Genomic DNA, 25,549 nt, shown 5'->3' with positions numbered 1-25,549 from the left:
ACCAAATATAGTAGTATTATTCCATGCTTAAATCGAAATTAAACATTAATTTAATATATTTCCTTTATTTTGTTTTGAACAACATGAAATATGTTACTAAAACTATTGTGGAATTATTTTTAATAACTTTTATCAATTCATTTTGACAGACAGTTTCAACAAGTAGAAATAACTTGGATTTAAATAAAAGTAATGAAGCTGTTAATAAATTTGTGAAAGACATTATTGAAGTTGTTTGTAAAATCAGAGATGTATAATGTTGGGTGTAGTTATGTGAGATTCATCCTCCACAAACCAGCTGGAGTTGCTGGTACGTTTATATAATATCGGCTGTTTCTGTACTCATCATGATGCTGTTAACTATACTATAAAACATGGCGACCCCTAAACGAGCTGCATAACCCATTAAAAACTTGTTGAAACTTTACAAGGAGTGTTTGTTTCCTAACTGCTAAGTGTATTGGTATGACTTGAACTGTATTCGTGACATTTTGGTTCTGTTTGATTCTGAATGACTTACCATTTGACGAATAGGTCCCCGAAAAGACATGTGAACACGTCATTGGTTGCATCCATCCTCGGACGAGGATGAGCATGATACTGTGTGGGTCCAGCGTACTCGGAAAACATGATGATGCTAAGTATGTCCACAAACAGTTAACCACAAGAGCCTTATGATATCATATGGTCAGAGTTGTCCTCAATATTCAGTCCCAATGGTCCAATGTCGATATATGTTGCCGCGATGACAACCAGTCTGACACTCCAACCGACTCACTTCTCTCAAAGCCTACAAGTAACTCTCTAGGCCAGGAGGGTAGAGAAACCTCACGCTTCACCTCACACACTCACACACGCTAGCTCCCTGCACGACTTGACAGAGTGAGGAGCTCACTGGGAAGGCCACAGTTTTCAGGCGAGAATGGGCTCTCACCACTCCAAGCTTTGTAAACAAACGATATTCCTGGGGTGACTTGGTACACTTTCCCGCCTCCGTCCAATCACACGCCGGCTTGGTCAGGCTCAATACAGTGCCATGCTATGGGCACCGCCTACAGGTCTACATACATACAGAATGGGCTTCATGGAACAAGCCATTTAACGACAGGTAGGGAATGAGAACATAAACTATGCTCCAGCGACCACCAAAGCCATCAAGGGCTTAGCTGTAAGATAGGACTGTTAACTTCAAAGTTGGAGCTAGTATGGCAGCGGCCAATTTGTTTTCGTCCGGTATGGGCCGACATTTATAAGCTGCACTCCCACCCTGCCCCCTGTTATCTAATAGATCTGCCTCTTCTCAAAGCAACAACTTGATGACTCAAGCCATGTGATAACCTGCATTATACCATTCCCTTGTGCTTCATTATAAAGCACAGGGGACATATGGATTTCTGTCAGTTGATCTGAGGATATGTTGACACTTAGGACCATTCTTGTAACACTGACCTAAACGGAAGTACCATGAAGTGTGATGGGGGGATGGTGTTTGGGATATATATGTGCCGTATAACCAACCTGCCATTACCACAACATCATAATCTGCCAGTCTGCTTATAATGGGGTCATTATTATGCATGAATGTTGGGTAATACATGCTTATATAGAACATGCACATCTGCTAAGCATGTAGAACTGGTGCCGTCATTCTATCAAGAAGTCTACATGAATTTGTCATCAACTTTTGACAGTATGAGTGACATCTACATTATTGAGGAATTTGGTAATGATAGAGAAAACAGTAGTACCTCTATATTCTGGCTCTGGCTTCATGTTAATCTCATATTCATGACTAGGAAATCTGGAATTTTTTACCAAAACTAAGTAAGAAAACTTGGATGTAACAAACAATGATAATCACCGATAAACAGGATCTCATAGCAAGTTGTTTATGCAATGATGTAATGTGGGATGGGAAGATGGACGGATGGGGAGGGGATGAAGAGAGTGAGGGGTGATGCAAAATGGGAGGATGGATGACTTGGGGGTTACAGAGAAGGTGGTTGATGGATCATGAGGGTAATGGACAAGGGTAGAAGTGATGGCGAAGGTGGGTGTGATTGACTGGGAGTCAGTGTGACAGATAAGGGATAGGTAATGAGAGTAATGTGAGGGAGGGGGTAATTGAAACTAGGATAATGAGAGGAGTTGGGGTGAATGATGCAGTGATTGTTTCAAGGAGGGTGTGTAGGGGTGGGGCTCACTGTAAGGATAATGTAAAGATGTGAAGAGACTCTAACTAGTTTCCATCTCTACGATGCAGGTCATGAAAAATTGTCAGAACAAGAAATGTGTAACATCCAATGATGCTGGTATTTACAACTTACAGAACAGGAACATTAACCTTCCTACAAACATCCTGCCACGAAGAAATTAATTCCTAGTTTGCTAAGTGACTTCAAAACCAGATGGGAATCGCATTTCACAAGCTGTAATGATTGTTGAACTGAAAGTATTTTCACTCACGCTTTAAGCCAAATTCTCTGAAATGAAACCAAACGTAATCAAAATAATGACACATAAAACTATGTGTAGTTTGATACTACTTCTATACTCAATTGTGTTTACTCATAAGGTGATTGTATGATGGAGATACACATCACACAAAATACTCTGCAGTAATTTTATAGAAGTCTTTCTTGATATGAACTCAAAAGCTGGTTGTAAAAATGATGTGATTTGTATTTTTCAGGACACTTCCTCTATCCTAATTTTCATGGGGAAGGCAAGTCTGTCACAATCACACAGATATGAATTAGGGTTCAAGAATTTCGGAAGTTAAATTTGCTGGGGTAAATCTTTTGAGTCAATATTTTAAAATGAGTCATTATTTTTTGGATGATTTTATCATGTCTCCTCAAGTGGCCACGTTGACATCAGAATCTGATGTGATCTTCCTTGAGTTCCTGGCACCACAGATTCCATGGAACAACACATCAGCAAATGTCTTACAAAACGTACATCTGAAGACACATACAATTCCATTATGCAGTTGTCAATAAACACCAAAACAACCAAACTCAACAAACACATAACATCGCAATCAAATCAATTAGTTGAACCTTGTCATCAAACACAAGACTGAACAGAAAGTAACATGCTTTATTTCCACGCAAATACTTACACACTGCTTATCATGTAACGTGTGACCTGTAACCTCATCAGGTCATGGGTTAGGTAACAGGTATTCCTATCTGATACAGATATTTACTGATGACGAGCACATACCACCTCCATTCAGTAACTGATGACCTTGCTATGCTATCTCAGCTTAGCTGACAGTTATCTGTAAAAGCCTTGAGGGAGTGGTCGGAAGATGGGTTGGTGAGTGAGTGAGTGAGTGAGTGAGTGAGTGAGTGAGTGAGTGTTGTGTCACATTATAAAGAATTATATTATATGGTATCAGTCTTCGGTCAAAAGAGTATGGCCCAAGCTGCCAGTGACAGATGAAAGGCTTCTTTCATGGTAAATGTATTCACAGCAAGTAATCATACACATTGATACAAAACATCTTTGACACTGATATATCTATTTGCCATCTGTACCTAATTTTCACATTATGCTGAAGTATAACAAATGTTAATGAATTACAATGAAAGTATCAAAGTAGTTTTGCACTAAAACAGTTCAATCAAATAATAACTTGCAAATTTACCAACATTTCTACCTCACGAGAAATGACCCCAGATTTTAAGCAGGATGAGTTAACCTTTTCCCCCCTAGGCTATCCCACTGTCCTCAACTTACAGTTTGAGTCCTGACTGAATAACTATACAAAATGGAAGACTCTTCTAAAGATGTGTATAATCTACATATTGTTGTCTCCCCTGAAGAAGTTTCTGCATTAATTCCGTGCTTGGTACATACTGACACCAGCATCACACTCTGCTGGTGTTGCTGCAGATAAAGTCTCGTTATCACAGGAAACATGACTACCAATGTTACGTGGATTACACTTCAGTGACCTTCACCTACAAGTCGAAGTGGACAACCGCCATGACGTAAAATGATTCAGGTGCTATGATGACCAGAAGTGGATACTCGACATGTAATGAATGGAGCTGCTGCTGCCTGTCTAACCTTTGACTCATGTTGCAATGGAGGGGGAGGCTTCTACGTACAGCATGGTTCAGGAAGTCCGTGAAACATCAAACCAATGGAAATCACACTCTCCACACTCCCAAATATAACACACTGAGATTTTCTCAGAAAGCAAAACTATCAGTTTCTATTCATCCTGAATTCTGTCTGGTGTATTTCGCGTGTTGAAAGCTGGGGCATAATTTGATGATTGCTGGAAACTATTACCCATTTCATGCAGATGATACCGATCTATTTCCCCGACTTTGTTAGCTGTGTCCGACCATCGCTTCAATGTATCTAAATGTGACAACATTTCCACAACCTAAGTATGCTGGCACAGAAAATGAACCCCTATTCGGCCAATATTTAGCTGGTAATGACAACCCGGAATGTTATTACTGGATACTTAGCCTGGACACTGACTGAACCCAGGGTCCATCTCACCACAATCACTGACTGACCTGCGCTCAATTAAGCCATGGATTTAGAAAATATTGGCCTGTTCACACACTGATTGAATACATCTATCTAGTAATCATTTATGAAGCATATTATTGATCCTTTACAATAATCTGTACATATTTACTTGGCCAAATGATAATGGCAATATTTGTGCGCTAAGTTCAGCATAATATTGAAGACATCTTCCCTTTATAGTGCATTAACGAAACTGTGGAGAATTATAGCTCAATGACATCTAGCAGGAACCAGCAGCACTGCCAGATCATACAGATACTGACGATTACATGAGAATAACATCAATCTCATTAGAAAAAGACAAAAGCAACATAAACATTAAAAACTTCTGATGAAATAGAACATCTATTTGTCTGGACCTCAACAGTCAATGTAAAACCTGTGTTCACTAACCTAATGTTTTCTGCATTATGTCCTACTTAGTGCTATGAACTATGAGTGAATGAAATCTAACACAATATAAATGGACTCATTACCATTATCATTATTAATCTTGATATGTCTACAAAAGTATGTTTGAGAAAAATAATGATGTATGTGTATGTGTTTATGTTTACATAAATAAGAAAGGATCTGTAACATCCTCCTCCTCACAGCTGGATACAGCACAATGCTGCTCCAGAATACAGCAGGCTGGTCTACACTGGAACCATGTCGGAGTGAACTGTGCCAACACAGGGTTAAGCAGTACACAAAAATGCATACAAAAGCACTTGCATATGCCACTGACACCCCAGCATATCTTGTTTTCACTTAGCATCACATCATCTTATGCATACAGCTTAATGTCAGTTTTTCTTCCACTAGTGTCATCCATATCACATAGACTGAACTTGTGTTCAGACAGGGGCTCATGTTGTAAGAGCTATTATCAGCTTCCTCTCCACGCCACCAAAACATTGCCTCCCTGAGACCAGTCACCAGATCCTCCTCATATACATCCTCACACACATCTCGTTAAACGCAAACGCTTTACGAGAATCTTATCCGTGAACCATTTTCATTTTTTCAACCAGTGGAAACCCCATTGACAGATAAAATTGTTTTGGGCATCAGTTATGAAGATGATATTTCAACCGCTTCATACATCCAAAATTAGACTAATTACATAACAGCCCAAAGTCATCTTACTATATATCTAACTGCAACGGGGTAAGTTTGCAGGCTTTCCAAGTTCTGGCACAGGGCCAACTGACATGTGGATTGAACACAACGAGAAGATGACTGCCATGATAATGAAGAAAGTTTTTGGGGAGCCACCACAAATCGCAAAACCTCTCAGCATGAGAGACGCTTATGAAAAATGGCAGGTATTTTGGCCTCATCAGGAACACTGTCATCACCAAGGGTATTTGGGCCTCCTAGCCCCTGAATCCAGCACAGGGTCAACTTAGTGCATGCCTGTACCAAATATCCCAGGGTTTTTGCCTGCTCTGAGTTCTGTTACAAGCAAAACAGCCAAGGCAGACAGATGTACACGATCTGGGGAACATGGAAGCTGATTTCTCTAGCCTAAAGTCCTCGGAAGATTCCAGGAAATGTCTTCCAGGACAAGAAAAATAAAGTAAATGCTAAACTTAATTGTACCTTCGAATCAAAATATATCTTTGAAATCCTACACTCTGATGTCTTTCAAACTTCAAAGTGTCCCTAAAAGCTTCTGACAATCAAGTCACTGTTCCTACCATCAACAATATGAACAATACCTTGACAAAAACATTGACATTCTGACAGGTTTGAATAATTCTTCAATAAATCATCCAAAATATCTCAGGATGCCATCATAAGAGCATATTGTAAGGGTATCAAAGCATTTATCAAACCTCTCATGGATTCAGTGTGGATGTCATGAGATGGACATCAGTTGTGAGGTGAGGTGAGTTGTGAGGTGAGGTGAGTTGAGGTGAGGTGAGTTAGCAATATTCCAGTTTTATCAACTTGTGACTCAGGTAAACCAGGCAGCATGGCCAGCAATTCAAACCATTGTTATGCCACACATTGTAACCAGCTGGGACTCGAAGGCAACCTGTGGGAAGTCATCTGTTTTGAAACCTTAATGAGTCTGCTTAGGACACCTAAAGTACTCCGGTTGACTGATAGCGTTGCAGCACATAATGCAGACTAGTGAAATAGAAGGGTGCAGGTAGGGACAAACAAAGCCAATGGATATAAGTAAAGTGTGGTCACACAGCAAAACACAACACAACCTCCAACCCTCCCATGGCCAAGGCAGCTATATATAACCTCAGGTGACCTCAGACATAACTCAGGTCACTTCAATTACAATCAGGATTCTTACAGTTTTACTGAGACATCAATGAAACCTCTTTCTAAATCCAAGGAAGTTGCTGAATACCACTGCCCCGTCACTTTGACAAAAGGTCAACTCAATCACAGGTGAGGTCAAAAGTGAGGTCCATGAAGGTCATTGTTGAGCTGGAATTAGATCTCAAGGTCAAAAGGCTATGCTTCAATGCTGTTGTTTGAGACACACTCAAATCCAAAATAGACTGCTGTTTCCAACTGAGCTTTTTCACCTATTATTTCTTAACCATTCTGGAGATTTCGCAGCCTAAAAAAAAAGTGTGTGTGGCTGAGTGAGTGTGTGAGTGAGTGAATGTGTTATTACTCTGCCTTCAGCAATATTCTGACACCATCAGCAATAGTCACATTGTGTATATATATATTCTGGGACTGAGCATTAATATCTGGAAATAATGATGGGTTTCACACACAAGAGGAAATGAGACTCGAGTATGTGCATGGTCAGCACTGTGACCGATAGGCTACCCTACCACCCTGCAACATCAGCCATTGAAAGGATGTTCCTGACCATATTTATTCAGCCTTGCCACACATCTTGTTCTCAATGAAGTCAGGCAAGTTAGAGTTCAACCTCAGCAACATAAAACATTTTGCTGATCACAAAGAACTACTGTGGATATCTATTCAAATACAAAAATAATCCTTCAGAAAAAGGAGAAGTGCAAAATTTTGAAAACAGCAATGCATGTTTATGGGTATTTAAATCACTGTTCTGTGAGTTTCGAATCCTGTAGCAGACTCTCCATATATACCTGATGTCAGGCGACATCATCCCACTCCACGGACGGCTCTGGATTTTAATGGCTTGTCGTCAGAGCTGCGTAACAGGTAAACATGCTCACTGGCCCTCATGTATTGATATCCTTGATCAATATAACGGTCTTGCTTAAGATATGAATTGTCTCTTCATCACAGCATACCTGATATACGAAGTCAACACAAAATATGAGTTCTAAATAAAGCAGTTATGTCATAGGGGACCTAGAAAATATCTCAACAGCTGCAATAATTAATGTTTGATGTAAGTATTTGTGTTTTGTCTACTGATGCTGACGACGCAAAATCCATTCTGCAATAACGGCTTGTCGGTGGCGCAATAGACGTTATATCGACATCTACCTGGATCTGTCTGTGTCAGTGAACACTGCCAGCATTGATCTCTTATTTAAATATTGACACACAGGCACACAAATCAATTATTGCCTTGATATCGTAGCATGAAAGAAAGACAAGGATTATGATTAAATATTCATTCATTAGACAGTTTGCAGGCGATATCCACCTGGAAAAGTGATATTGACAAGACAGTACTCACCTTAATTCAACATTATCTTGAAACTAAATGTATGGTCTTATGTGTACAAACAAATCTAAATCTGACTGGCATGGTGCATTAGTATCGCTGTACAACACTGTCCTTCTCTATCTCTGCCTCATACTACTTGTAGACAGCTGTCCATATAATATACAACATTCAGACAGTTACCAAAATCGTATCCTACTTGTAGAAAACTTTTAAGATTTTTCATGTCTCACGGACAATTTTTGAAAAGTAATACTTTTAGTAGACAACTATCAAAATAGTTGTAAAAACTTGATTTAGACATCTATTGCTGTGTTGAATTACTACCACAAAACTATGAACATACTACTTTCAGACAAGTATTACACTTGAAGTCAACTATCACTGTCTCATTGAGTGTTTTAAACAAATGTTCAGTTTCCAGAGGCATCAATGAGGTAGGATTAGAGTAGTGATGAGGAACATACATCTCAGGCATTTTATACAATATTTTCACTCAAGCTGGACTTCTTACAGTCATGCATAAATGATCCTTTGACAATATTTCAATTGTGTCATTAAGTGTGTCATTAAGTATGTCATTAAGTGTCTACTTCATGTTCAAGGAAAGACTGAAAGTGGAAGAGCTGTCATGAGTTTGCTTGCTAAATATTATATTGATTAAAGTGTTAAACAAACAACAGCTTAATACTCTCTATGCATGACTTATTTCAAGCATTATTTAACACAACATACAAAAGCGACAACATGAACTTGTCCCAACAACAATACAATAGTGATGTCTGCTACAAAACCAGTTGTAAACTAGGTCATGAAAATCTAAACTCACTACTAGTACATAGTGTCAGTAATGACAAAAGACACTGAAGCTGAAATGTACAAATGATGACAGATATCTCTCTGTCTGTGCTGGCAAAACAAACCAACTTCAGTGAATCTTTCTCATCATAACACTGTGTCCATTCCACAGACAATGGACTGGCAGAACAATCATTCCACAGACAATGGACTGGCAGAACAATCATTCCACAGACAATGGACTGGCAGAACAATCATTGCACAGAAAATGGACTGGCTGAACAATCATTCCACAGACAATGGACTGGCAGAACAATCATTCCACAGACAATGGACTGGCAGAACAATCATTGCACAGAAAATGGACTGACAACAATCACTGCACAGACAATGAACTGACAGAACAACAAAATCTTTTCCATTAAAAAGAGAAATCATTTGCTTGATTTCAACAAAATTCAAGAGTTAAAATCAGAGAGTGACAGTAAGTATTTGCAAGAGATGACCATATCCTGCCCCAACACAGACATGCATCACAAACACATGCAAAGCCACATCAAATGTTGTTACAGCCATTCACGACAATTACTTTACTCCCTGAATCAGTTCCCAAATGACAACTACCACTGTCAACATACTCAGGGAAGATCAACAAGTAGACATATTCTCCATTTCTTTATCTGAATAATTTTAATCCCATATTTCATTTTTTTAAACATCATTAAAAAGAAAAATCAGAAGCGTCTCACCAAAACATGATATGAAATATTCATCATATCACAGATGCATTCATAAAGTTGTTTGATTTTCTTCCACTGATCCGATAGTCATCAATCGGTATGACATGCATGGACATAAGTCCACCACAGCATGGCCTGGTACAGGTGGGTAAACACACTGGCTGGTACAATACTGCTGTGCAAATACTGCTTTCCTAATTCTCATCAAGGTTGAGGAAAACTTCATGATTCAGCATAAAAAGAAGCCAGATGGATTGGTGACCTTGTTTTATAAAAAATTGGAGGTTCGATATGAACAATATTTAACTGTCACAGAAATGTTTTCATAATTTCATAGATTTCACAATTTGCTAATCAACTTAAAAAAGAAAATTACTTGCGATGAACATTTTACCTACATTTCTACATCCGGACAAGAACCAAATAAGTTACTAATGAAAATAGGAATCCCACTTTGACCAGTATTTCAGTTCCTGCAGCTCTCTGTGGGAGGTATCTAAAGCTATGCTGGCAAAAATGTCACTTCACTTTGATAAGTCACGGACACTACTGGTGTACTGATATACCAAGAAACACATGGGTGAACAGGGATTCAAACCTAGGATCCTTGGTGTGTCAACAACTCTAAAACAACAAAAACAGTGCACAACCAGACTGGGCCACCCATGCCCTCCAACATGACTGATGAATTCTTGGATTGGCATCTCTCTTGGTTTACAACCTGACATATGATAGATGTGGATAATCAGCCAACTGCAAACCACAAGCAACGCAACTGAGTGACATTCCTCACCACTGGAGATTTACACCAAACTTCCCCTTCCTCTTTAACTCTAGTACCCAACCTTCTCCCTAAACAACACAAGCCTTACATGCCTCCAACCAACATGCATACACCTCCCTGTCCCACACTAAACAGGCTGCTGGTTGAGCTGAAGCACCTTCTTGTGGGCTGCCCTAGCTTGTACTGCTGCAGCTCACTTCACAAGCTGTCAATCTTGCACTTGCAGAGGTCACAGCATAGTGTGTCGACAGTTTCGTGTAATTTATGGCAGAAAAAACTCATTCTGGATATGCCCCCTCTACTTTTATGTTCATTTCTGCTAAAAAAAATTGCAAACATGCTTAGAAAGAAATCATGCCTCAGAAATGATTTACTTCCAAAGAACACTTCCATGCAGTTCTTTCAATGTTAGCTCATGCTGCATCTTAAATAAACAATATCTCAATTTGATATTCAGATCATTTAAGACCCCATTTTCCAGTTGTTCTTTTTCATCAGAATGGAAAATATCAAATTATTAAATTCTTTTCTTGCTATCCGAAGAGAAAAAGTGCAAAATTAAACTGAAACGTAACAACATCTGTAACTGAAAGGAAGCTAAACGCTCTTAATTAAGTCATTCTCCTTGTCAAAAAAGAAAGTTGGAGGATGTTATGAGGAAGACTGTACCAGTCTGACAGGTCAAATGAGGTCAGAAACAGATCAAATGCTTCATAAACATTTGATGGAACATATCTTAAAACTGTTAGCTAGAAAAGGTCAGTTTGACTTGAAATTAGAAAGCTAGACTCATTAGTCTGTTTTCCTGCACTTTTACCATTTAATGGATGGTCATAATGACAGAGATCTAAGTCAGACATTTACTGAACCTCTTTTTCTTTAAGGGAAAACAACCAGCAATAGCTATAACATCAATATGTTGAACATGAAATGGTTTATAAATGCTACAATAAAAACCTTGCTCAAAAGGTCACAAAAACTAGTGCCAAATCATAATCATCACAATGTGAGTGGGAAACTTGGCACTCAGTGTTGCAAACAATATCATAGTTAATACACTCTCTAGAATCCCAATGACAGGGTGCAGACAAACCAGCATTCATAATCAGGGTTTGAATCTATGAATCCACAGAAGTATGTGCTTGAGATAGCCATACCATTCCACAATGTAGTAAGCACTATCAATTCTGCAAACATAGCCAAGCACTGACAAAGTAGCAAGCATTATCAATGCAGCAAGCACTATCAATGTAGCAAGCACTGACAATGTTGCAAGCACTATCAAGGTACCAAGAACATAAAATTTTCAGTCAGTTACCAACTTTAAGAAATTTTTAGAAACCGGGGCCCCGATTTTTTAAGCTCTCTTAGTATTGACACAGTGCTAAGCTAATGTTAATGTATGGCACATACGCGTTTCTTGGCGCCATGAGAGCTTCAAAAATCTAGGCCCTGTCCAGTAGTAGACAATGGACAGGAGCCAAAGGAATACAGTCAATTATTGACATCTAAACCTCCAAAACTTTTAATAATTCTTGACTTAACCCCCACATAACTCCACCTGCAAGTTACTATATGGACACCTGCAGCACGCCTGCCACTGAATGTACACCTTCACAACGAGATCCATGCATCAAGGAACATTAAAAAGCACTATATCTATAACCGCAGCGCATCACTCAATGAAAATAAACAGAAATAACAAAAATATTTGAACATTCTTGGGGACTGCTACCAAACTGTCATGGTTGACTGCAATTATACAAGGACTGTTAACTGTGGTTGAAAGACTTGTACTGTGTGAACCTGCAGTCACTGACTGCCTCCTGGTCTGACACAGTGTCCAGATCTAGTCAACTGAGACAACACATCTAACTTGCCATTGTTTTTCCATTGAGCTCATAATGGAAATATCTACACAGGTCCTCCAGGTTTGTTCAAAAGTATGTCACATGCACAACACAATTAATTACCATATTAAACTAAATAAGGACATATGATTTTTCTTAAAATGTATTGGGGTATTTTTGGCATGCTGCTTGGTTACACCGGTCCTGTAAGTTTTACTTCAAACAAAATCAAGTCATGTGATTATACAGAAACTTAACTAAACCAACTGTGGCATTAATATGCTGTTAGGAGTTGATATGACTTAGATTCAGTCTTTATACATGACAGATGGTCACTGTTGCCAACAGCAAATATACTTGAGTTGGATCAAAGGTTTTGATATAGCAAGACAATAGTAACAAGAATTGTGTGACAGTAGAGGCTGCTTAACTCACTTGGAATTCAACATTTGGTGAATTAATTTCTTTGTGTGTGGTGGTAGGGCATATCTCAAAACTGTAGAAAACATAGATAATACAAGCAATTTATTGCATAGGATGCAATGAAGAAACAGTGGCAATATTCTGTAAACTACGAATATAAACATGAAGGAAAACCAAGTTCTATTGATAGTCAATTTCTTTATTGCAATGAGTGCGACGTTTTGGTGCAGGACTAACACCGTTGTCACGTTAACACTCTCAAAGAAGAAATATAAACATGGAAGATACCAAGAAATAGAATACAGATACATTCACATATAAATGAAGTGCATTATAACAATTTCACACAATATATGTTTTTATGCCACATCAAATTTGTGAAATGGTCCCAGTTTGTCTTGAAATGTAATTCCTACATCTAAAATTGGGAACCACAACAACAATAACAACAAGGGCAACATCTATTTCCCTCAATAGTATTTCTGTGAATATGGCACATTTGAAATCATACACCTGTGAACACAGTAGTAACAAAACAATAGTTTTATATCCATCTACTTTTCCACTTGGTAAATACAGGGAATACGGTACCACTACTCACGCTCCAACAAGTTATCAACAAAGATGTGGTGGTTTTGGTGATGACTGTAAAACGCAAAAATTACTGAAAGGCTCTCTATGTACAAAGTAAACACGTAAGTGGGTTAGACACTGGGAAAGGAATTTCAAGGTAACAGACTTGTGTTTTTCTGTAATAGTCCCAGGCAACATTCAGGAGAATACAATCTGGTCTATATTACCAGGCTGCGTAGGTTATATACAAGAATAAGTCAAATAACAGCATGAAAGTGCAAGGTCGTTCCTTCCTCAACCAATCTAGGATACCTGCTATTCTCAAACAATGTGACACACAAAAGAAATCCCAATTTATCAAACAGAATTTCCACAGATTTTAAAATTCCCTGTATAGTTTTAATAGGTACCAGGAATGTTTTGCAAGCCATTCTTATTTCAAGGATTTTTCCATTAAGCTGAATGAATGATGAAATAGATGACTTTATGAAACAAGCCAGCTGGCCATAATTTTGTTATTGTGTCTGTAATAAATCAGTAACGCAAAGAATAGACAAAGATGGTTAAATAAACAAATGATGAATAAGGGCATAATTATACCCACACTAACAAAACAAAACAAAACATTTGAAAAGACGATTTTTTAAAACGGAAAATATATAAACGATCACACTCATAACACACTTGGTAATAACTCTCCACCCTCAGACAAACACGGAGCTGAAAAATCATTGTGATCCAGAGAGCAGGACATACGATCATGTCCCAAAGTTGTAACTTTTAGACTGGGGCTTAAACACATAGATTCGGGTCAAAGAAACATATTGAGACCCAAGCCGAGGTACAAAACCGTTGACCTGGCAATCTGCGCGCAATGGCAGAGCTACAACAATACCAAGGGAGCATTCGAAGCTGGATACGAACATAATACTGTAATGTTGTGACAGAAAACATACGAGTTTAACACAGAATCTGTTACAACTTGGCCAGACCTAGCTCACAGAGTCACTTGGTGCTTACCCTGCCATTCTTTCTACAATGAAAATATTCAACAGATTTCTATAAAAACCCTGGGCTGGGGGTAGACACAGCCAGGTCAGTTGAGGGCTAGGCTCACAAGCATATAGTTATTTGAAATGTCTACACAACTAGTTGTCAAAAGTGACAGATTGCTTTCTGGAAACAACGAAAATGTGATTATTAACATTTTGGCAGTACAAAAGAGTGACAGTTAACAGCCAGGACTGTGTACAAATAGATTTCATGCCTGAACCTTGTGACATGGATGGAAATATATTGATGTTAACTCTTCAAAAAGCCAACAATATGTATTTATTCAAATGTTACAAGCTACTTCAAACTGTTCACTTACTTTCTAAAATAAATGATAAGATAGTTAAAGATCGCTATACATTAAAAATTCTTAGTTTTTCAGTTTCACTCATTTTCAGTTTGCCCCATAGATTCTACACGTAAAATTCGACATAATCCTGTTTTTGACTTCATCATTTAGAATCTTCCCATCTGCTTATTCAGTCCTACTTTAGAAAGCTGAACATTTTTCTCAGCAATACTGCATTTGCTCACCTTTCAGAACTAAAATTACAAGCAAACAGAAATTGCTTGAAGGCCCTACTGGGATATTACTGGCTGACAAGACACAAGCTTCCATCAGGAGTTCAGCTACTGAATATTTTATTTAATGATGTTACAAAAAGGCTAAAATCATAATGGAAAATACTTGGTTTCAAATGAAAACTCTTCCAAAGACAAGACATGGATTTGTCCAGGAGACTAAATTGAATTTTTTAAAGCAAGTAATGAAACACTTGCAAGTGTTTTAACTCCGTGCAATGTCGGTACAACTTCAAAATCTTTACAATAAAATTTTACTCAAAGGCTCAGAAGCATTATTGCTGTGAGAGAAAAAATCATTATCTAAATCATTCGTTCCTTTAAATACCAGGTTAAGGGGTGAACAAGAATGCTAGTGGATAAAACACATTACACAGACTTTACTGGTTGTTTCAAAGACGCAGCTCTTACTGTATTCACTACTGAGTTTGCATAACACCAAATTAAGGCTTCATAAATACACTATTTCGCTTTGAAAGAGGGAGATTTCTTCATAGTCTCCTAGTCAAAACTATGAGCAAACAGTGTATAGGAGGCAGACAATGGCATATCTAAGTAGCAAGGACCAATGTGTGACCACGAGCAAGTTCATGGAGTGCAGACCTTTCACAGCCCCACACTGATTGTCCCCCAACCGTTCAGTATTGCGACAACCCTCACGCGTAGAATACATTTAACCTGAGTTTCTATATCACAACTGAAGGTGCCCAAACATTTATTCAGTGCAGGAGAAATCCCTACGACAGTTAAGACAACCTTATGGTCTTTTATCACAATGAGAGAGGGGTCTACAATCTTAACGATGTAACTCCAGCCCAGGAGTTTGTGGTTTCTAAGGCGACACAAAATTGCTTGAACCACACACAGGACAGTAAGGCATGGGGCCATAGCCATGGTTCAATTGATACCAGTCACCTGCCAAAAATATTCATGCGATGAATGCTGATGTTCCAGGTAGAAAAAATCAACAAGAAACTTTCAACCTTCTCTGAAACACTTTTTTCAGACTCTGATCTCACGAAAAACAACCTTGTATGATGTCGAAACATGACATATTTATGTCAGTATCTATTATTTGTCAGTGGACACTGTGGTGGTTTGTGGTGATGAAATAAGTGCTATGTCTTAGAGATTCACTTTGAACTTTTTAAACAGACATTTTCTTTGTGAATGTATTAATGTCTAATTAAATACTTCACAAATGATTTGTCTTACCAAGTATTTATTCTGTTTAACATTCCAACAACCTCCCCCAAAATTAGGCCACACCCACAAATGGAAAACTATTTCCTGATTGGTTCAGAACAAAATAAACAGTCGTGATGAATTATTGTGCTATTGTCACTGTTTCCTATTGTTGTCTACAGTGTTGGTGTGTTATGATGAAATAATCAGTATGTGATCTTTTCATTGATGACATACATATTGATATGAAATGACTTAAGTATCTTTTAGGATTGATATAGGTAATCAGCAGTGTGCCTAGTTTCAATACCTGCATAGTAACACCATATCTGCAGTGGTTGTGAAACCTAACACAATATAACAAACACAATAAAAGTGTTGATATATTTACATCACACGTGTTCTTACAAATAACCCACATGGGCACTGAACATCAGATAATAATAACACTGCTAAATCACACAGACTACAATATCAAATGTTGAACATACAAATTCTGTTTCCATTCAGAATACTGAGCAGCATATGCATCTCTCCAGAAACATTGAATAGGTTGACAGAAGATGCCTGAAGACACTGTCACCAGTTTAACAACACATGTGATAGGTGTTACCAAGAACCACAACAAAATGCTGCCCAGACATTGGAGCAAATGCATAGCTGAGCCTCCACAGTGTGGTCAAAGAGCAGACAACCCTACTATAAACAACAGCAGTTAGCTCCCTTTAGAAAATGAGGGCATCCTCACAGTCCTTCCATATTTTTTTTAACACACCAAATACACAGTATCTTAACAATTCTACCTTCACTGAACTTATTCTATCAGAGATAATCTGACAAATCTCATACATTTCATTTGTAAAAATACAACATTTGCATTGGTGCTTGTTACAACCAGATGTTGTGTTTTTGGCTATTTAGAAAACTGAACTAAATTGCAAATCCAGTGATTATCTTTTTGTATCTGTGATATTTGCCAGGTGTTGTACTTCCTCTGGATTAGGCATGGCATTTATAGGTAAGAGTGTAGGTAAAAGGCTGAGAAGGTTTATAAAACACATGTGCGTTCACTTGTTGGCTCAAGAAACAACATCCATATGGTTCAATCTCACCAGTTAGACAAGATGCCCAGGATGAGGAACTGGAGAAGATTGTGAGATTTCCCGCTAACATTTTGGAAAGGTTGCCTGGGAGTTTGGAATGCAATAATAGCAGGCGGAAATTAAAAGGGCACTCGCAACCATATCAGTCTTCAATTACCAAGAAAATATCTTAAATGGTTATCTAATATGTGCTACATCGTGATGGAGGATTTTCATCTTCAACTTCTGATTACAGAAGCCGGGATTTCAAATTTGTTTAAAACATATCCGCTGGTGTTAATCACCGCTGTTTACTTTGCTGCTTGAATCATGATAGTAGAACTTCAGATATATTTCTATCTGATTCAAGATATGCATGTGGTTGAAAATCCTGTTCCTGAACACATGGATAAATGTAAGCTCAAAGGCGAATTTTTTAAATATTTACACCTAAGTAAATCACTTGTGCAAGTGAAATGTGGCCTATTCTCCCTTATGACAAAATCATACTGCCCACTTTGCAATAAATGTTTTTTAAAGTCCAAATTCAATGTCCTTGAACATCACTACAAGGGTATCTGTCTTAAGCCAAATTTAGCTTCCCAACTGTCAAACTTCTTTTTCAGAAAGATTGGTAAAGTACAAATGATTCTATAGCATTTGATTATTAAACTTTGTAATATTTTCTCCAATTAAGTTTCAGCACACTGAAAAACATTAGGCCACACTCTCTAATGGATTGCACATTCCTGATTGGCTGGAGAGGAAATCACCAGTGTTGCAATATTTTGATGACTACTTCCACTCGTTCTGTATGGTTGTCTTCTGTGGGATTTTGTGTTAATGAATAGATAAGTAGATAGACTACAGATTTGCATGGTACACAAATAGTCTTTCACATTCATACTTCAATACACCCAAAAGCTATTTAAATCCATTGTTGACCACAGAGGTGCAAATAATGATTTGGACTGTTCAACCAATAGTATTTGCCAACTTATATTGCCATCTTTTAAAATTCTGAGCTCCAAGCCAAAGTAATAAAATGTATCATTTTTTAAATTCTGAGCTCTATGCAAGGGTAATAAAAACTAGCTTCTTTCACATTCCTTTGTTATGACAAAGCTTCGTCCAGAAAAACTGACATTGATTCAGATACACCATCCACTAGATCACAGTCTCAACTAAACAATCAGTTACAGACTGACCTAATTATATGGAGACAATGTGGCCCCTCCAGACAGGGAATCAGCTGCAGTTTTCAAAACATGACTAGGCATGGCCACTGACCCCCTTTAAGACCAATACCTCCCCAACACATTGATGTCTCTTCATCAGGGGACAGAATTATAACAAAATTACATAATTAAATAAATTCTAGTGTTTTGATGTTTGATCGGCCATCATCACTATCTGCTGCTCTGATATTACTTCCCGCAGTGACTATTTTGACCAATGACATTCAAGAACAATAACTCCCCAGGAAAACTCAGTAATGATGGACTAATGACAGCTGTCAGAAATTCAATGAGTGGAGCATGGGTTTGCACTTGTGGTGCCCCTTCTTACAAGATGAATAATTGATGGAATATGTTTTAAAAAGGCACAAAAGAGATCAGTTGTGATTATTTGCAACTTGACAATGTATATTTTTATTCAGTGAGTTTGAAAGTTCTACTTTAACTTTTTAGCTTCTGAAAGTTTTCAAGGGTCAAGAGCAAAAACATCCATATGTCCCCCATGGCAAACAATGTCATACACCAGTTTCAAACATCTAGGCAAACTTATTTTTAAAAACAAAAAGAAGAAATCATTCTTTCCTGCCAAGCTGATTTTGGGGTGAAAAACCAAATGAGGAATGCTTAAACAGAGCACAAACAAAATTAACAAATTGCATATTAATTAAATTACAGTAATATTAGCATAAACTGTCTCATTTGGTGCAGTAGATAATGAATTTTCAGAAATATTACTTGTCCTATTCCACATGTCACAACAAATTATATCAAATTAAATTAAATTATCTAACAAAACGAAATAACATTTCAGTGTCAACATAATGCATAACAGATGGACACTTGTAGGACTAAGCAAGACAAAATATTTTACTTTCTCACGGCCTATCAGTAGCATGCCATTTATCTAGTGAGGCCTGTTCCAAGTGCAATGTCATCACTTGCTGAAACCCAGAAAGTTTCCCTCCAGACAGAAGCAGTGTTTTATTTCTGACAATGACAGGTTTATCATCAATCACCATCAGCAAACTTTAAACGAGTGATGTAAAATGAATTAAATTCCTAAATTCACATGATTAAATTCACAAATGACAGAGTAATTCCTGATAAAAATCCAATTTTATAAATTTCCAACTGGCAGATGAATTGAGGTTGCTAATATTTTTAGCAACATGGCAAGCACTCGCATCTCTCAAAGTCAGCCCCTGTGATAAACACATGTACACCAAGCTCCTGACACTGAATTAATCTTTTCACAATGAAGGTTTGAGCTTTTACACCCAAACATGGGCCATTCCAAAACTGAAAGCAAATACATTTACATCAGTTTCATTTCAAACTCCAGCTTTTCACTGTATTGGAGGCATTGGAAAGTAAATCCTGAGTTGCTGAACAATACCTAACCCAGCTGGTATACCAGATACCACACTACAGTTCCATGTTATCAAGAGTACATCATCTTGTCATAAGCCCTATCATATTACTTTGTATAAAGTGACAACATCTTCCTCTTACTTATAGCTATACTTATAGATATACACCCACAACAATAAAAAGCAATTGTTTCGAGAGCTAACCTTCTGATGAGACATAAAATCAGTGATATGTCTCCTTATCAGGCTAATCAGAGTTGCCTCCCTTAACTGATAGATTGCCCTTGGTCTCCGAGATTCCTGCTGATCTTTATGAACAATGCTCTGGCGTTAAAGTCACCCATTAAGGTAAAAAATCCAACTGAAGAAATGTCGTGATGTAAGTACAACAAAGTACAGAAAATTCTTCCCAAAGGTCTGACCAACTGATGAGAATACTGACAACTTGAAGCAGATGCTGAACATTATGAGATATGAAAAGGTTAAAGGAAGTAAAGCAGCATAACTTTCAATATTTTGGAAATAACAACATAAAAATGCCTCACTAAACAAGTTTACAGTGTGTAATGGCATTAATGCTGTTAATATGAAATGTCACACAAATGCCTCGTTGTGAAGCCTGTTTGTCTACAAGAGACCTTAAAAAAATATGAAATCTCATCCAAACTGAAACAAAATGGAAATAGACTGGAATGATGCAAACTTTATTGAAGTCTGTTAAATCTTCTGTCTCCCTTTCTATAATAGTGTGTGAGTGTGTATGTGTGTGTGTGTGAGTGTGTGTGTGTGAGACAGAGACAGGGAGAGATTGTGTGTGTGTGTGTGTGTGTGTGTGTGTGTGTGTGTGTGTGTGTGTGTGTGTGTGTGCGTGCGTTCAGTAGTGCACGTTGTAGCATCAGAATTCAGAAATTTCAAAAATTGATGTTACTCTTAAAGTTTACTGTGCATGTGTATCCACCCAGTATATCTCATTTCTAATGTTATCTCCAAATAATCACATCCCAAATTCCTGACAGGATTCTGCCTTTCTACGTCTGAAGAACAAAAGTGGAGCCAGCGTTAATGAGGAGTTGCCCAACTGTTCCAATGCTTAGAGGTGCATCTCATCATAAACTAGATATCCACAATCTTGAAATTCCTGCAATCTGTGATAAATGATGTTGATATGTGTGATACGAAAAGTTGGGCTAATTATGCTCACTGTAATATCTGTCAAAGTTGGCACATCACTGCAGGAAGTGGCGGGATATCATCTGTGACTCGTTTTAACTCACACAGATGCACCTGGGGGATTAACATGGGCTCAGTCTCGTCACGGTGAGTGAGTGAGTGACTGACTGACACAGTAGGCAATAATATAACTATAAGACAGCAATCTGGAAATATCTTCTCTGGTCCATACAATGAAATGATTGACAGATATCAAGTGCAGTCACCTGTGGAGTTAGACTGAAGACTATGTATCAACCAATTCAAGTGAGAGGGTCTCACCATCCAGTGCTGGGGGCATCCTTTTCCAACAAAGCATAGGTTGCTGAAAACCAATGCTCGTCCAGATCTTCATGGGAACTAAGTGTTGGCTCAGGTGATGGGTTGCTAAGACCAATGCACGTCCAGATCTTCATGGTACATACGCATGGGTTGGTAGAGAGCAATATAAAGTTCAGATCCTCAAGGTACATAAGCATGTGTTGCTGGAGGCCAAAACCACCCTGGATCTTCATGAGAAAAAACAAGCATTTGCTGCTGAAGATCACTGCTAACCCAGAAACAAGAATGAGGTGATGAAGATCCCAGATCTCCATGGGACATGTGAGAGAGTGAAGTCATTGCCAGCACAAAGATGGAGTGGAGCAAGGGAGTGAGAGAGTGAAGTCATTGCCAGCACAAAGAGGGAGTGGAGCAAGGGAGTGAGAGAGTGAAGTCATTGCCAGCACAAAGAGGGAGTGGAGCAAGGGAGTGAGAGAGTGAAGTCATTGCCAGCACAAAGAGGGAGTGGAGCAAGGGAGTGAGAGAGTGAAGTCATTGCCAGCACAAAGAGGGAGTGGAGCAAGGGAGTGAGAGAGTGAATTGAGATGTAACAGTGAGGAGCGACCCTCACTGACAGAGCATGTACTGTGAGCCAGCTAGATATTACTTCACATGGCTGTTGAGGGAATCAGCAGGGGCACACTAGGCTGGGTGGCAGAGAGGAATCCAAAAGATTTCATATGAAGCAAACTTAACATTTTAATGCTGTAATTATCTCTCTTAGCTATACATACTGTTTCCCCATAAAAATAAAAAAGAACAAATTTTAAGCATTATTGTACAATTGAATGTTCAAAATATGTACACCTTCACAAACGTGCAAGATTCAAAACCACTGGAGCATGAAGCAGACCTTTTGCTGTAAGGAGCCTGGACCTTTATCAATTATTATGAGTTTTACATAGCCAAGGTTCAAGTATTGAGCTCATTTACTTCTCAAACAAGCCAGCTGTCATTGTTCCTTCAGAAAATTTCTTTTCTCTACTGGTGTTGTTCCAATATTTGCAAACATTTCAATGGACATGGCTTGTACGTACAAAATATTAATTTTCATCGTCAAGAAGATATGAAGAAAGGCCTTTTCATTTCCAAGCTGAAAAAGCATATTCTACCATGCCATAATGTTTATGAACAAGTAATAAAAGTCCCACGTTCAGAAGCGGGATTATACGGCAACACAAACCTCATGGAGAATTAATCATGACGCAGACATGCACCACTAAAGAAACATATTTAATGTGGCTCGTTGCAAGCAGGTTTTTGTCAAATTTTAAACTCAAGGCATTGAAAGTTATTACAAGGATTAAGAGCTAAATGAGAGAAAGGTTCAGGCTATTATGTTATGGGGAACACCCCCTTTAGAGATAGGATCTCAGAGACTTGAACTTGAAATTACGGAGCCTATAAGAAGTATCTTGTCAAACTATCACAGGACTGATGTGAACTCTCCTTATGATTATGGCCATCTTGTGGATGTACCTTCTACCAAAATAACACAGAGGAAATCAGTGTTAAAATATGTTTAGATAAGCTTGTGCATTCAAAACATAGCATAATATATTGGAATATACTGGAATATACTAAATACACCACTAAGTCATGTCAAGCAGTCAGCTAACTTCAGAGTATGCATTGAACCTCCTGCTTAGTGAGTGGATGAGTGCATGCATGCTAATGAGTGAGTGAGTGAGTGATAATGATGATATTGCATGGCCTCACATTATGTGACTAGTTCCATGTTACAACTTGAAATCGTTTGGTGCAAGATCCTCTCCGTTTGCTGCCGCATCTCTGTGGATCTTTCTTCCTACTGATGACTGACTCACTGCCGACATTGAGACAGTTAAAGTGCTGACAGACAAGGTACATAATTGGGTCATGAGGGAACTGGAAACCATCTGGCTCCAGGAACTGGTAAGGGAGGCAACTCTGTACAATGAATAGACCATTGCAGGTAGAACAGATGAGGTTCATATCAGTTACGTTACAGCCTTGTGGGTCCTGGTAGGAATGTATTACATCCATCAACAGGTGAAAGTTGCACTCAAAAGGATACCTACAACAATATTTCCCTATCCTAAGAAATAAGAGCATCTACTATAGTGATGGAAAGCAATATGCAGGGCACAGAGCAGACCTGCTTGAATACCTGTACACACATGCTTGTACATTCATGAATAAAGACCACTACAATGTACAGTAAACTGGTTGAGTGAGGGAGTGCATTTCAAATGGCAAGGTACTACTCGAATTATTGGCGTTTGTAATGCACATAAACCTTCATGGACGCCATGTACTTGTCAGTGATCTCAGACTGTGGTACATCATGCAAACATCTTTAGTGGTAGAGGAGCAGATTAATCCCATGCAAATGCAAAATAATAGTCAAAGGCAAAGTTTACCCTCATGACAATATAGAGTGAGTGATGATCATCATTTAGACATGGAATAGTGCTCACACTACTGACCACTAGTTTCTGTGGACCAGCCCTGTGACCTTTGTTTTTACAAAGAAATAGATAATTCTTAAGATTTATGGATGACCTGACCAATCTGTAGGTTTTTAATTTGCTATTTGATGTGGGAGAATCATTTAATGAAAGTTTAAACATGTCTTCAAATTTGGACTGGAGTTTATTCATGGTAGATACATTATATTGAGTTGTGTTAATTATTTCAAAAGTTTGCTTTATTTTACTTTTATGAGCCCAGCCTCTGTGGTAGTTAGAGAGATTGATATTTGCTTCTAAGGCATCCTTAAGTATTATATTTGTTGTGTTATCTATATGGATCTTATAATTAATTCTCATTTTGATGATTGGTACCTATGAGTATCTACCTAGATTCTGTTTTCTTGCCTTCTCCTAACAATGATTTACAAAAATGAAGCTGTAATTTTCCCGGGAGCATAGTGTCAATATTTTTTAACATGGTAAAATCTCAAACTCAAACGTCACAATTATATAACATTATTGGTTCTATGGACGTTTTAAAAGAGTTTTATAGCTAATTTTAATGGAATATTATGATGAAAGAGGTGACTATGTTTGGGATCAGGTGGTCAGGGATCAGGTTTGTTGACTTGGTTTACACATGTCAACAGTTCCCAAATGCGCAGATTGATACTCATGCTGTTGATCACTGGACTGTCTGATCCAAACTCGATTCTTTACAGGCCGTCGCCATATAGCTGGATTACTGCTGAGTGCAGCCTAAAACTTAACTCACTCACTGACTCACTCACTCACTAATGATGAAAGACTGATGTTTTTAGTCTATGATAAGCACTTGTAGCTTTTCTAGTGAGTGCTTGTATACAACTTTTGAACTTTCCATTTTGATGGAGTAGGATTTCAAGACATATGCATCTGTCAGTTGTAGTTATTGTTTTTCCTTGTGCTGACCATTTATAGTTTTTGTTGTCTTTATTGTTTTTTTCCCGAAGATAACTACTTTAGATTTATCATGGTTAATTTGTAGATGATACATGTTTCGATATTGTGATACACTGTCCATAAGCATTTGCAAGTTAACAGGTGAATCTGACAACAGCAATGGAGCATCAGCAAATGATAAATGACATATTTTAACATTATTCAGTCCTAATCCTACTCTTTCTGGTTTTTTTGACATTATATGTATCATTTATAAATATGTTAATGAGTGTTGTTGATAATGTACATCCTTGTTGAACATCAGTGGTTGAAGCAAAGGGCATAGACAGTGCTTGACATGTTTTCAGATGGTATTTCACATTGGAGTACTGGGAATACATGGACTGTAACAGGTTACCATTAATTCCATGCATTTTTAGTTTATTGAACAACAGATTTCTGTCAACCGTGTCAAAGGCATTTTTAAAATCGCTGAAACGTATAGATATTCTTCCGCTTACATTTATATCTATCTGTCTGCAACAAATATATTATTTGAAGTTCTAAAGCCCTTGTGAAATCCAGACTGACATGGATCTAATGGGTTGCTTTCTTCTGGACATTTGGTGAGGCTGTTATTTAGGTTTTACAGCATAACTTACTCAGGCCGTTGCTAATAGCAATACCTCTGTCATAAGTTATTTGGGTCAGTTTTGTGTCCTTTTTTTTATGAAGTAGTGTTGTGACTGATGTGGCCAATATGCTCGGAAAGTGGCCTG

At 38.0% G+C, this 25,549-nt stretch overlaps 1 protein-coding gene across 9 annotated transcripts in view; it reads right to left on the bottom strand.

Moving 5' to 3' along the window:
* LOC137264839 (thyroid hormone receptor beta-like) overlaps positions 1–25,549 on the bottom strand; it is a 295,265-nt gene that overhangs the window by 35,473 nt on the left and 234,243 nt on the right. The window contains exon 1 of one of the 9 annotated variants that reach the window (XM_067800178.1): positions 521–1,030. The exons of 7 other annotated variants lie outside the window; for them this stretch is intronic. In XM_067800178.1, coding sequence (XP_067656279.1) covers positions 521–630 — 110 coding nt within the window. In that variant the 5' untranslated portion in view covers positions 631–1,030. Of the gene's footprint in view, positions 1–520; positions 1,031–25,549 lie in introns of those variants that run through there. One more of the 9 variants, XM_067800176.1, reaches the window with a different exon arrangement.

This window comes from Haliotis asinina, chromosome 15, assembly GCF_037392515.1.
Source record: "Haliotis asinina isolate JCU_RB_2024 chromosome 15, JCU_Hal_asi_v2, whole genome shotgun sequence".
Lineage (NCBI taxonomy): Eukaryota > Metazoa > Mollusca > Gastropoda > Lepetellida > Haliotidae > Haliotis > Haliotis asinina.
Note: the sequence above shows the minus strand (reverse complement) of the source record. Positions and strands in the feature narration are given on the sequence as shown.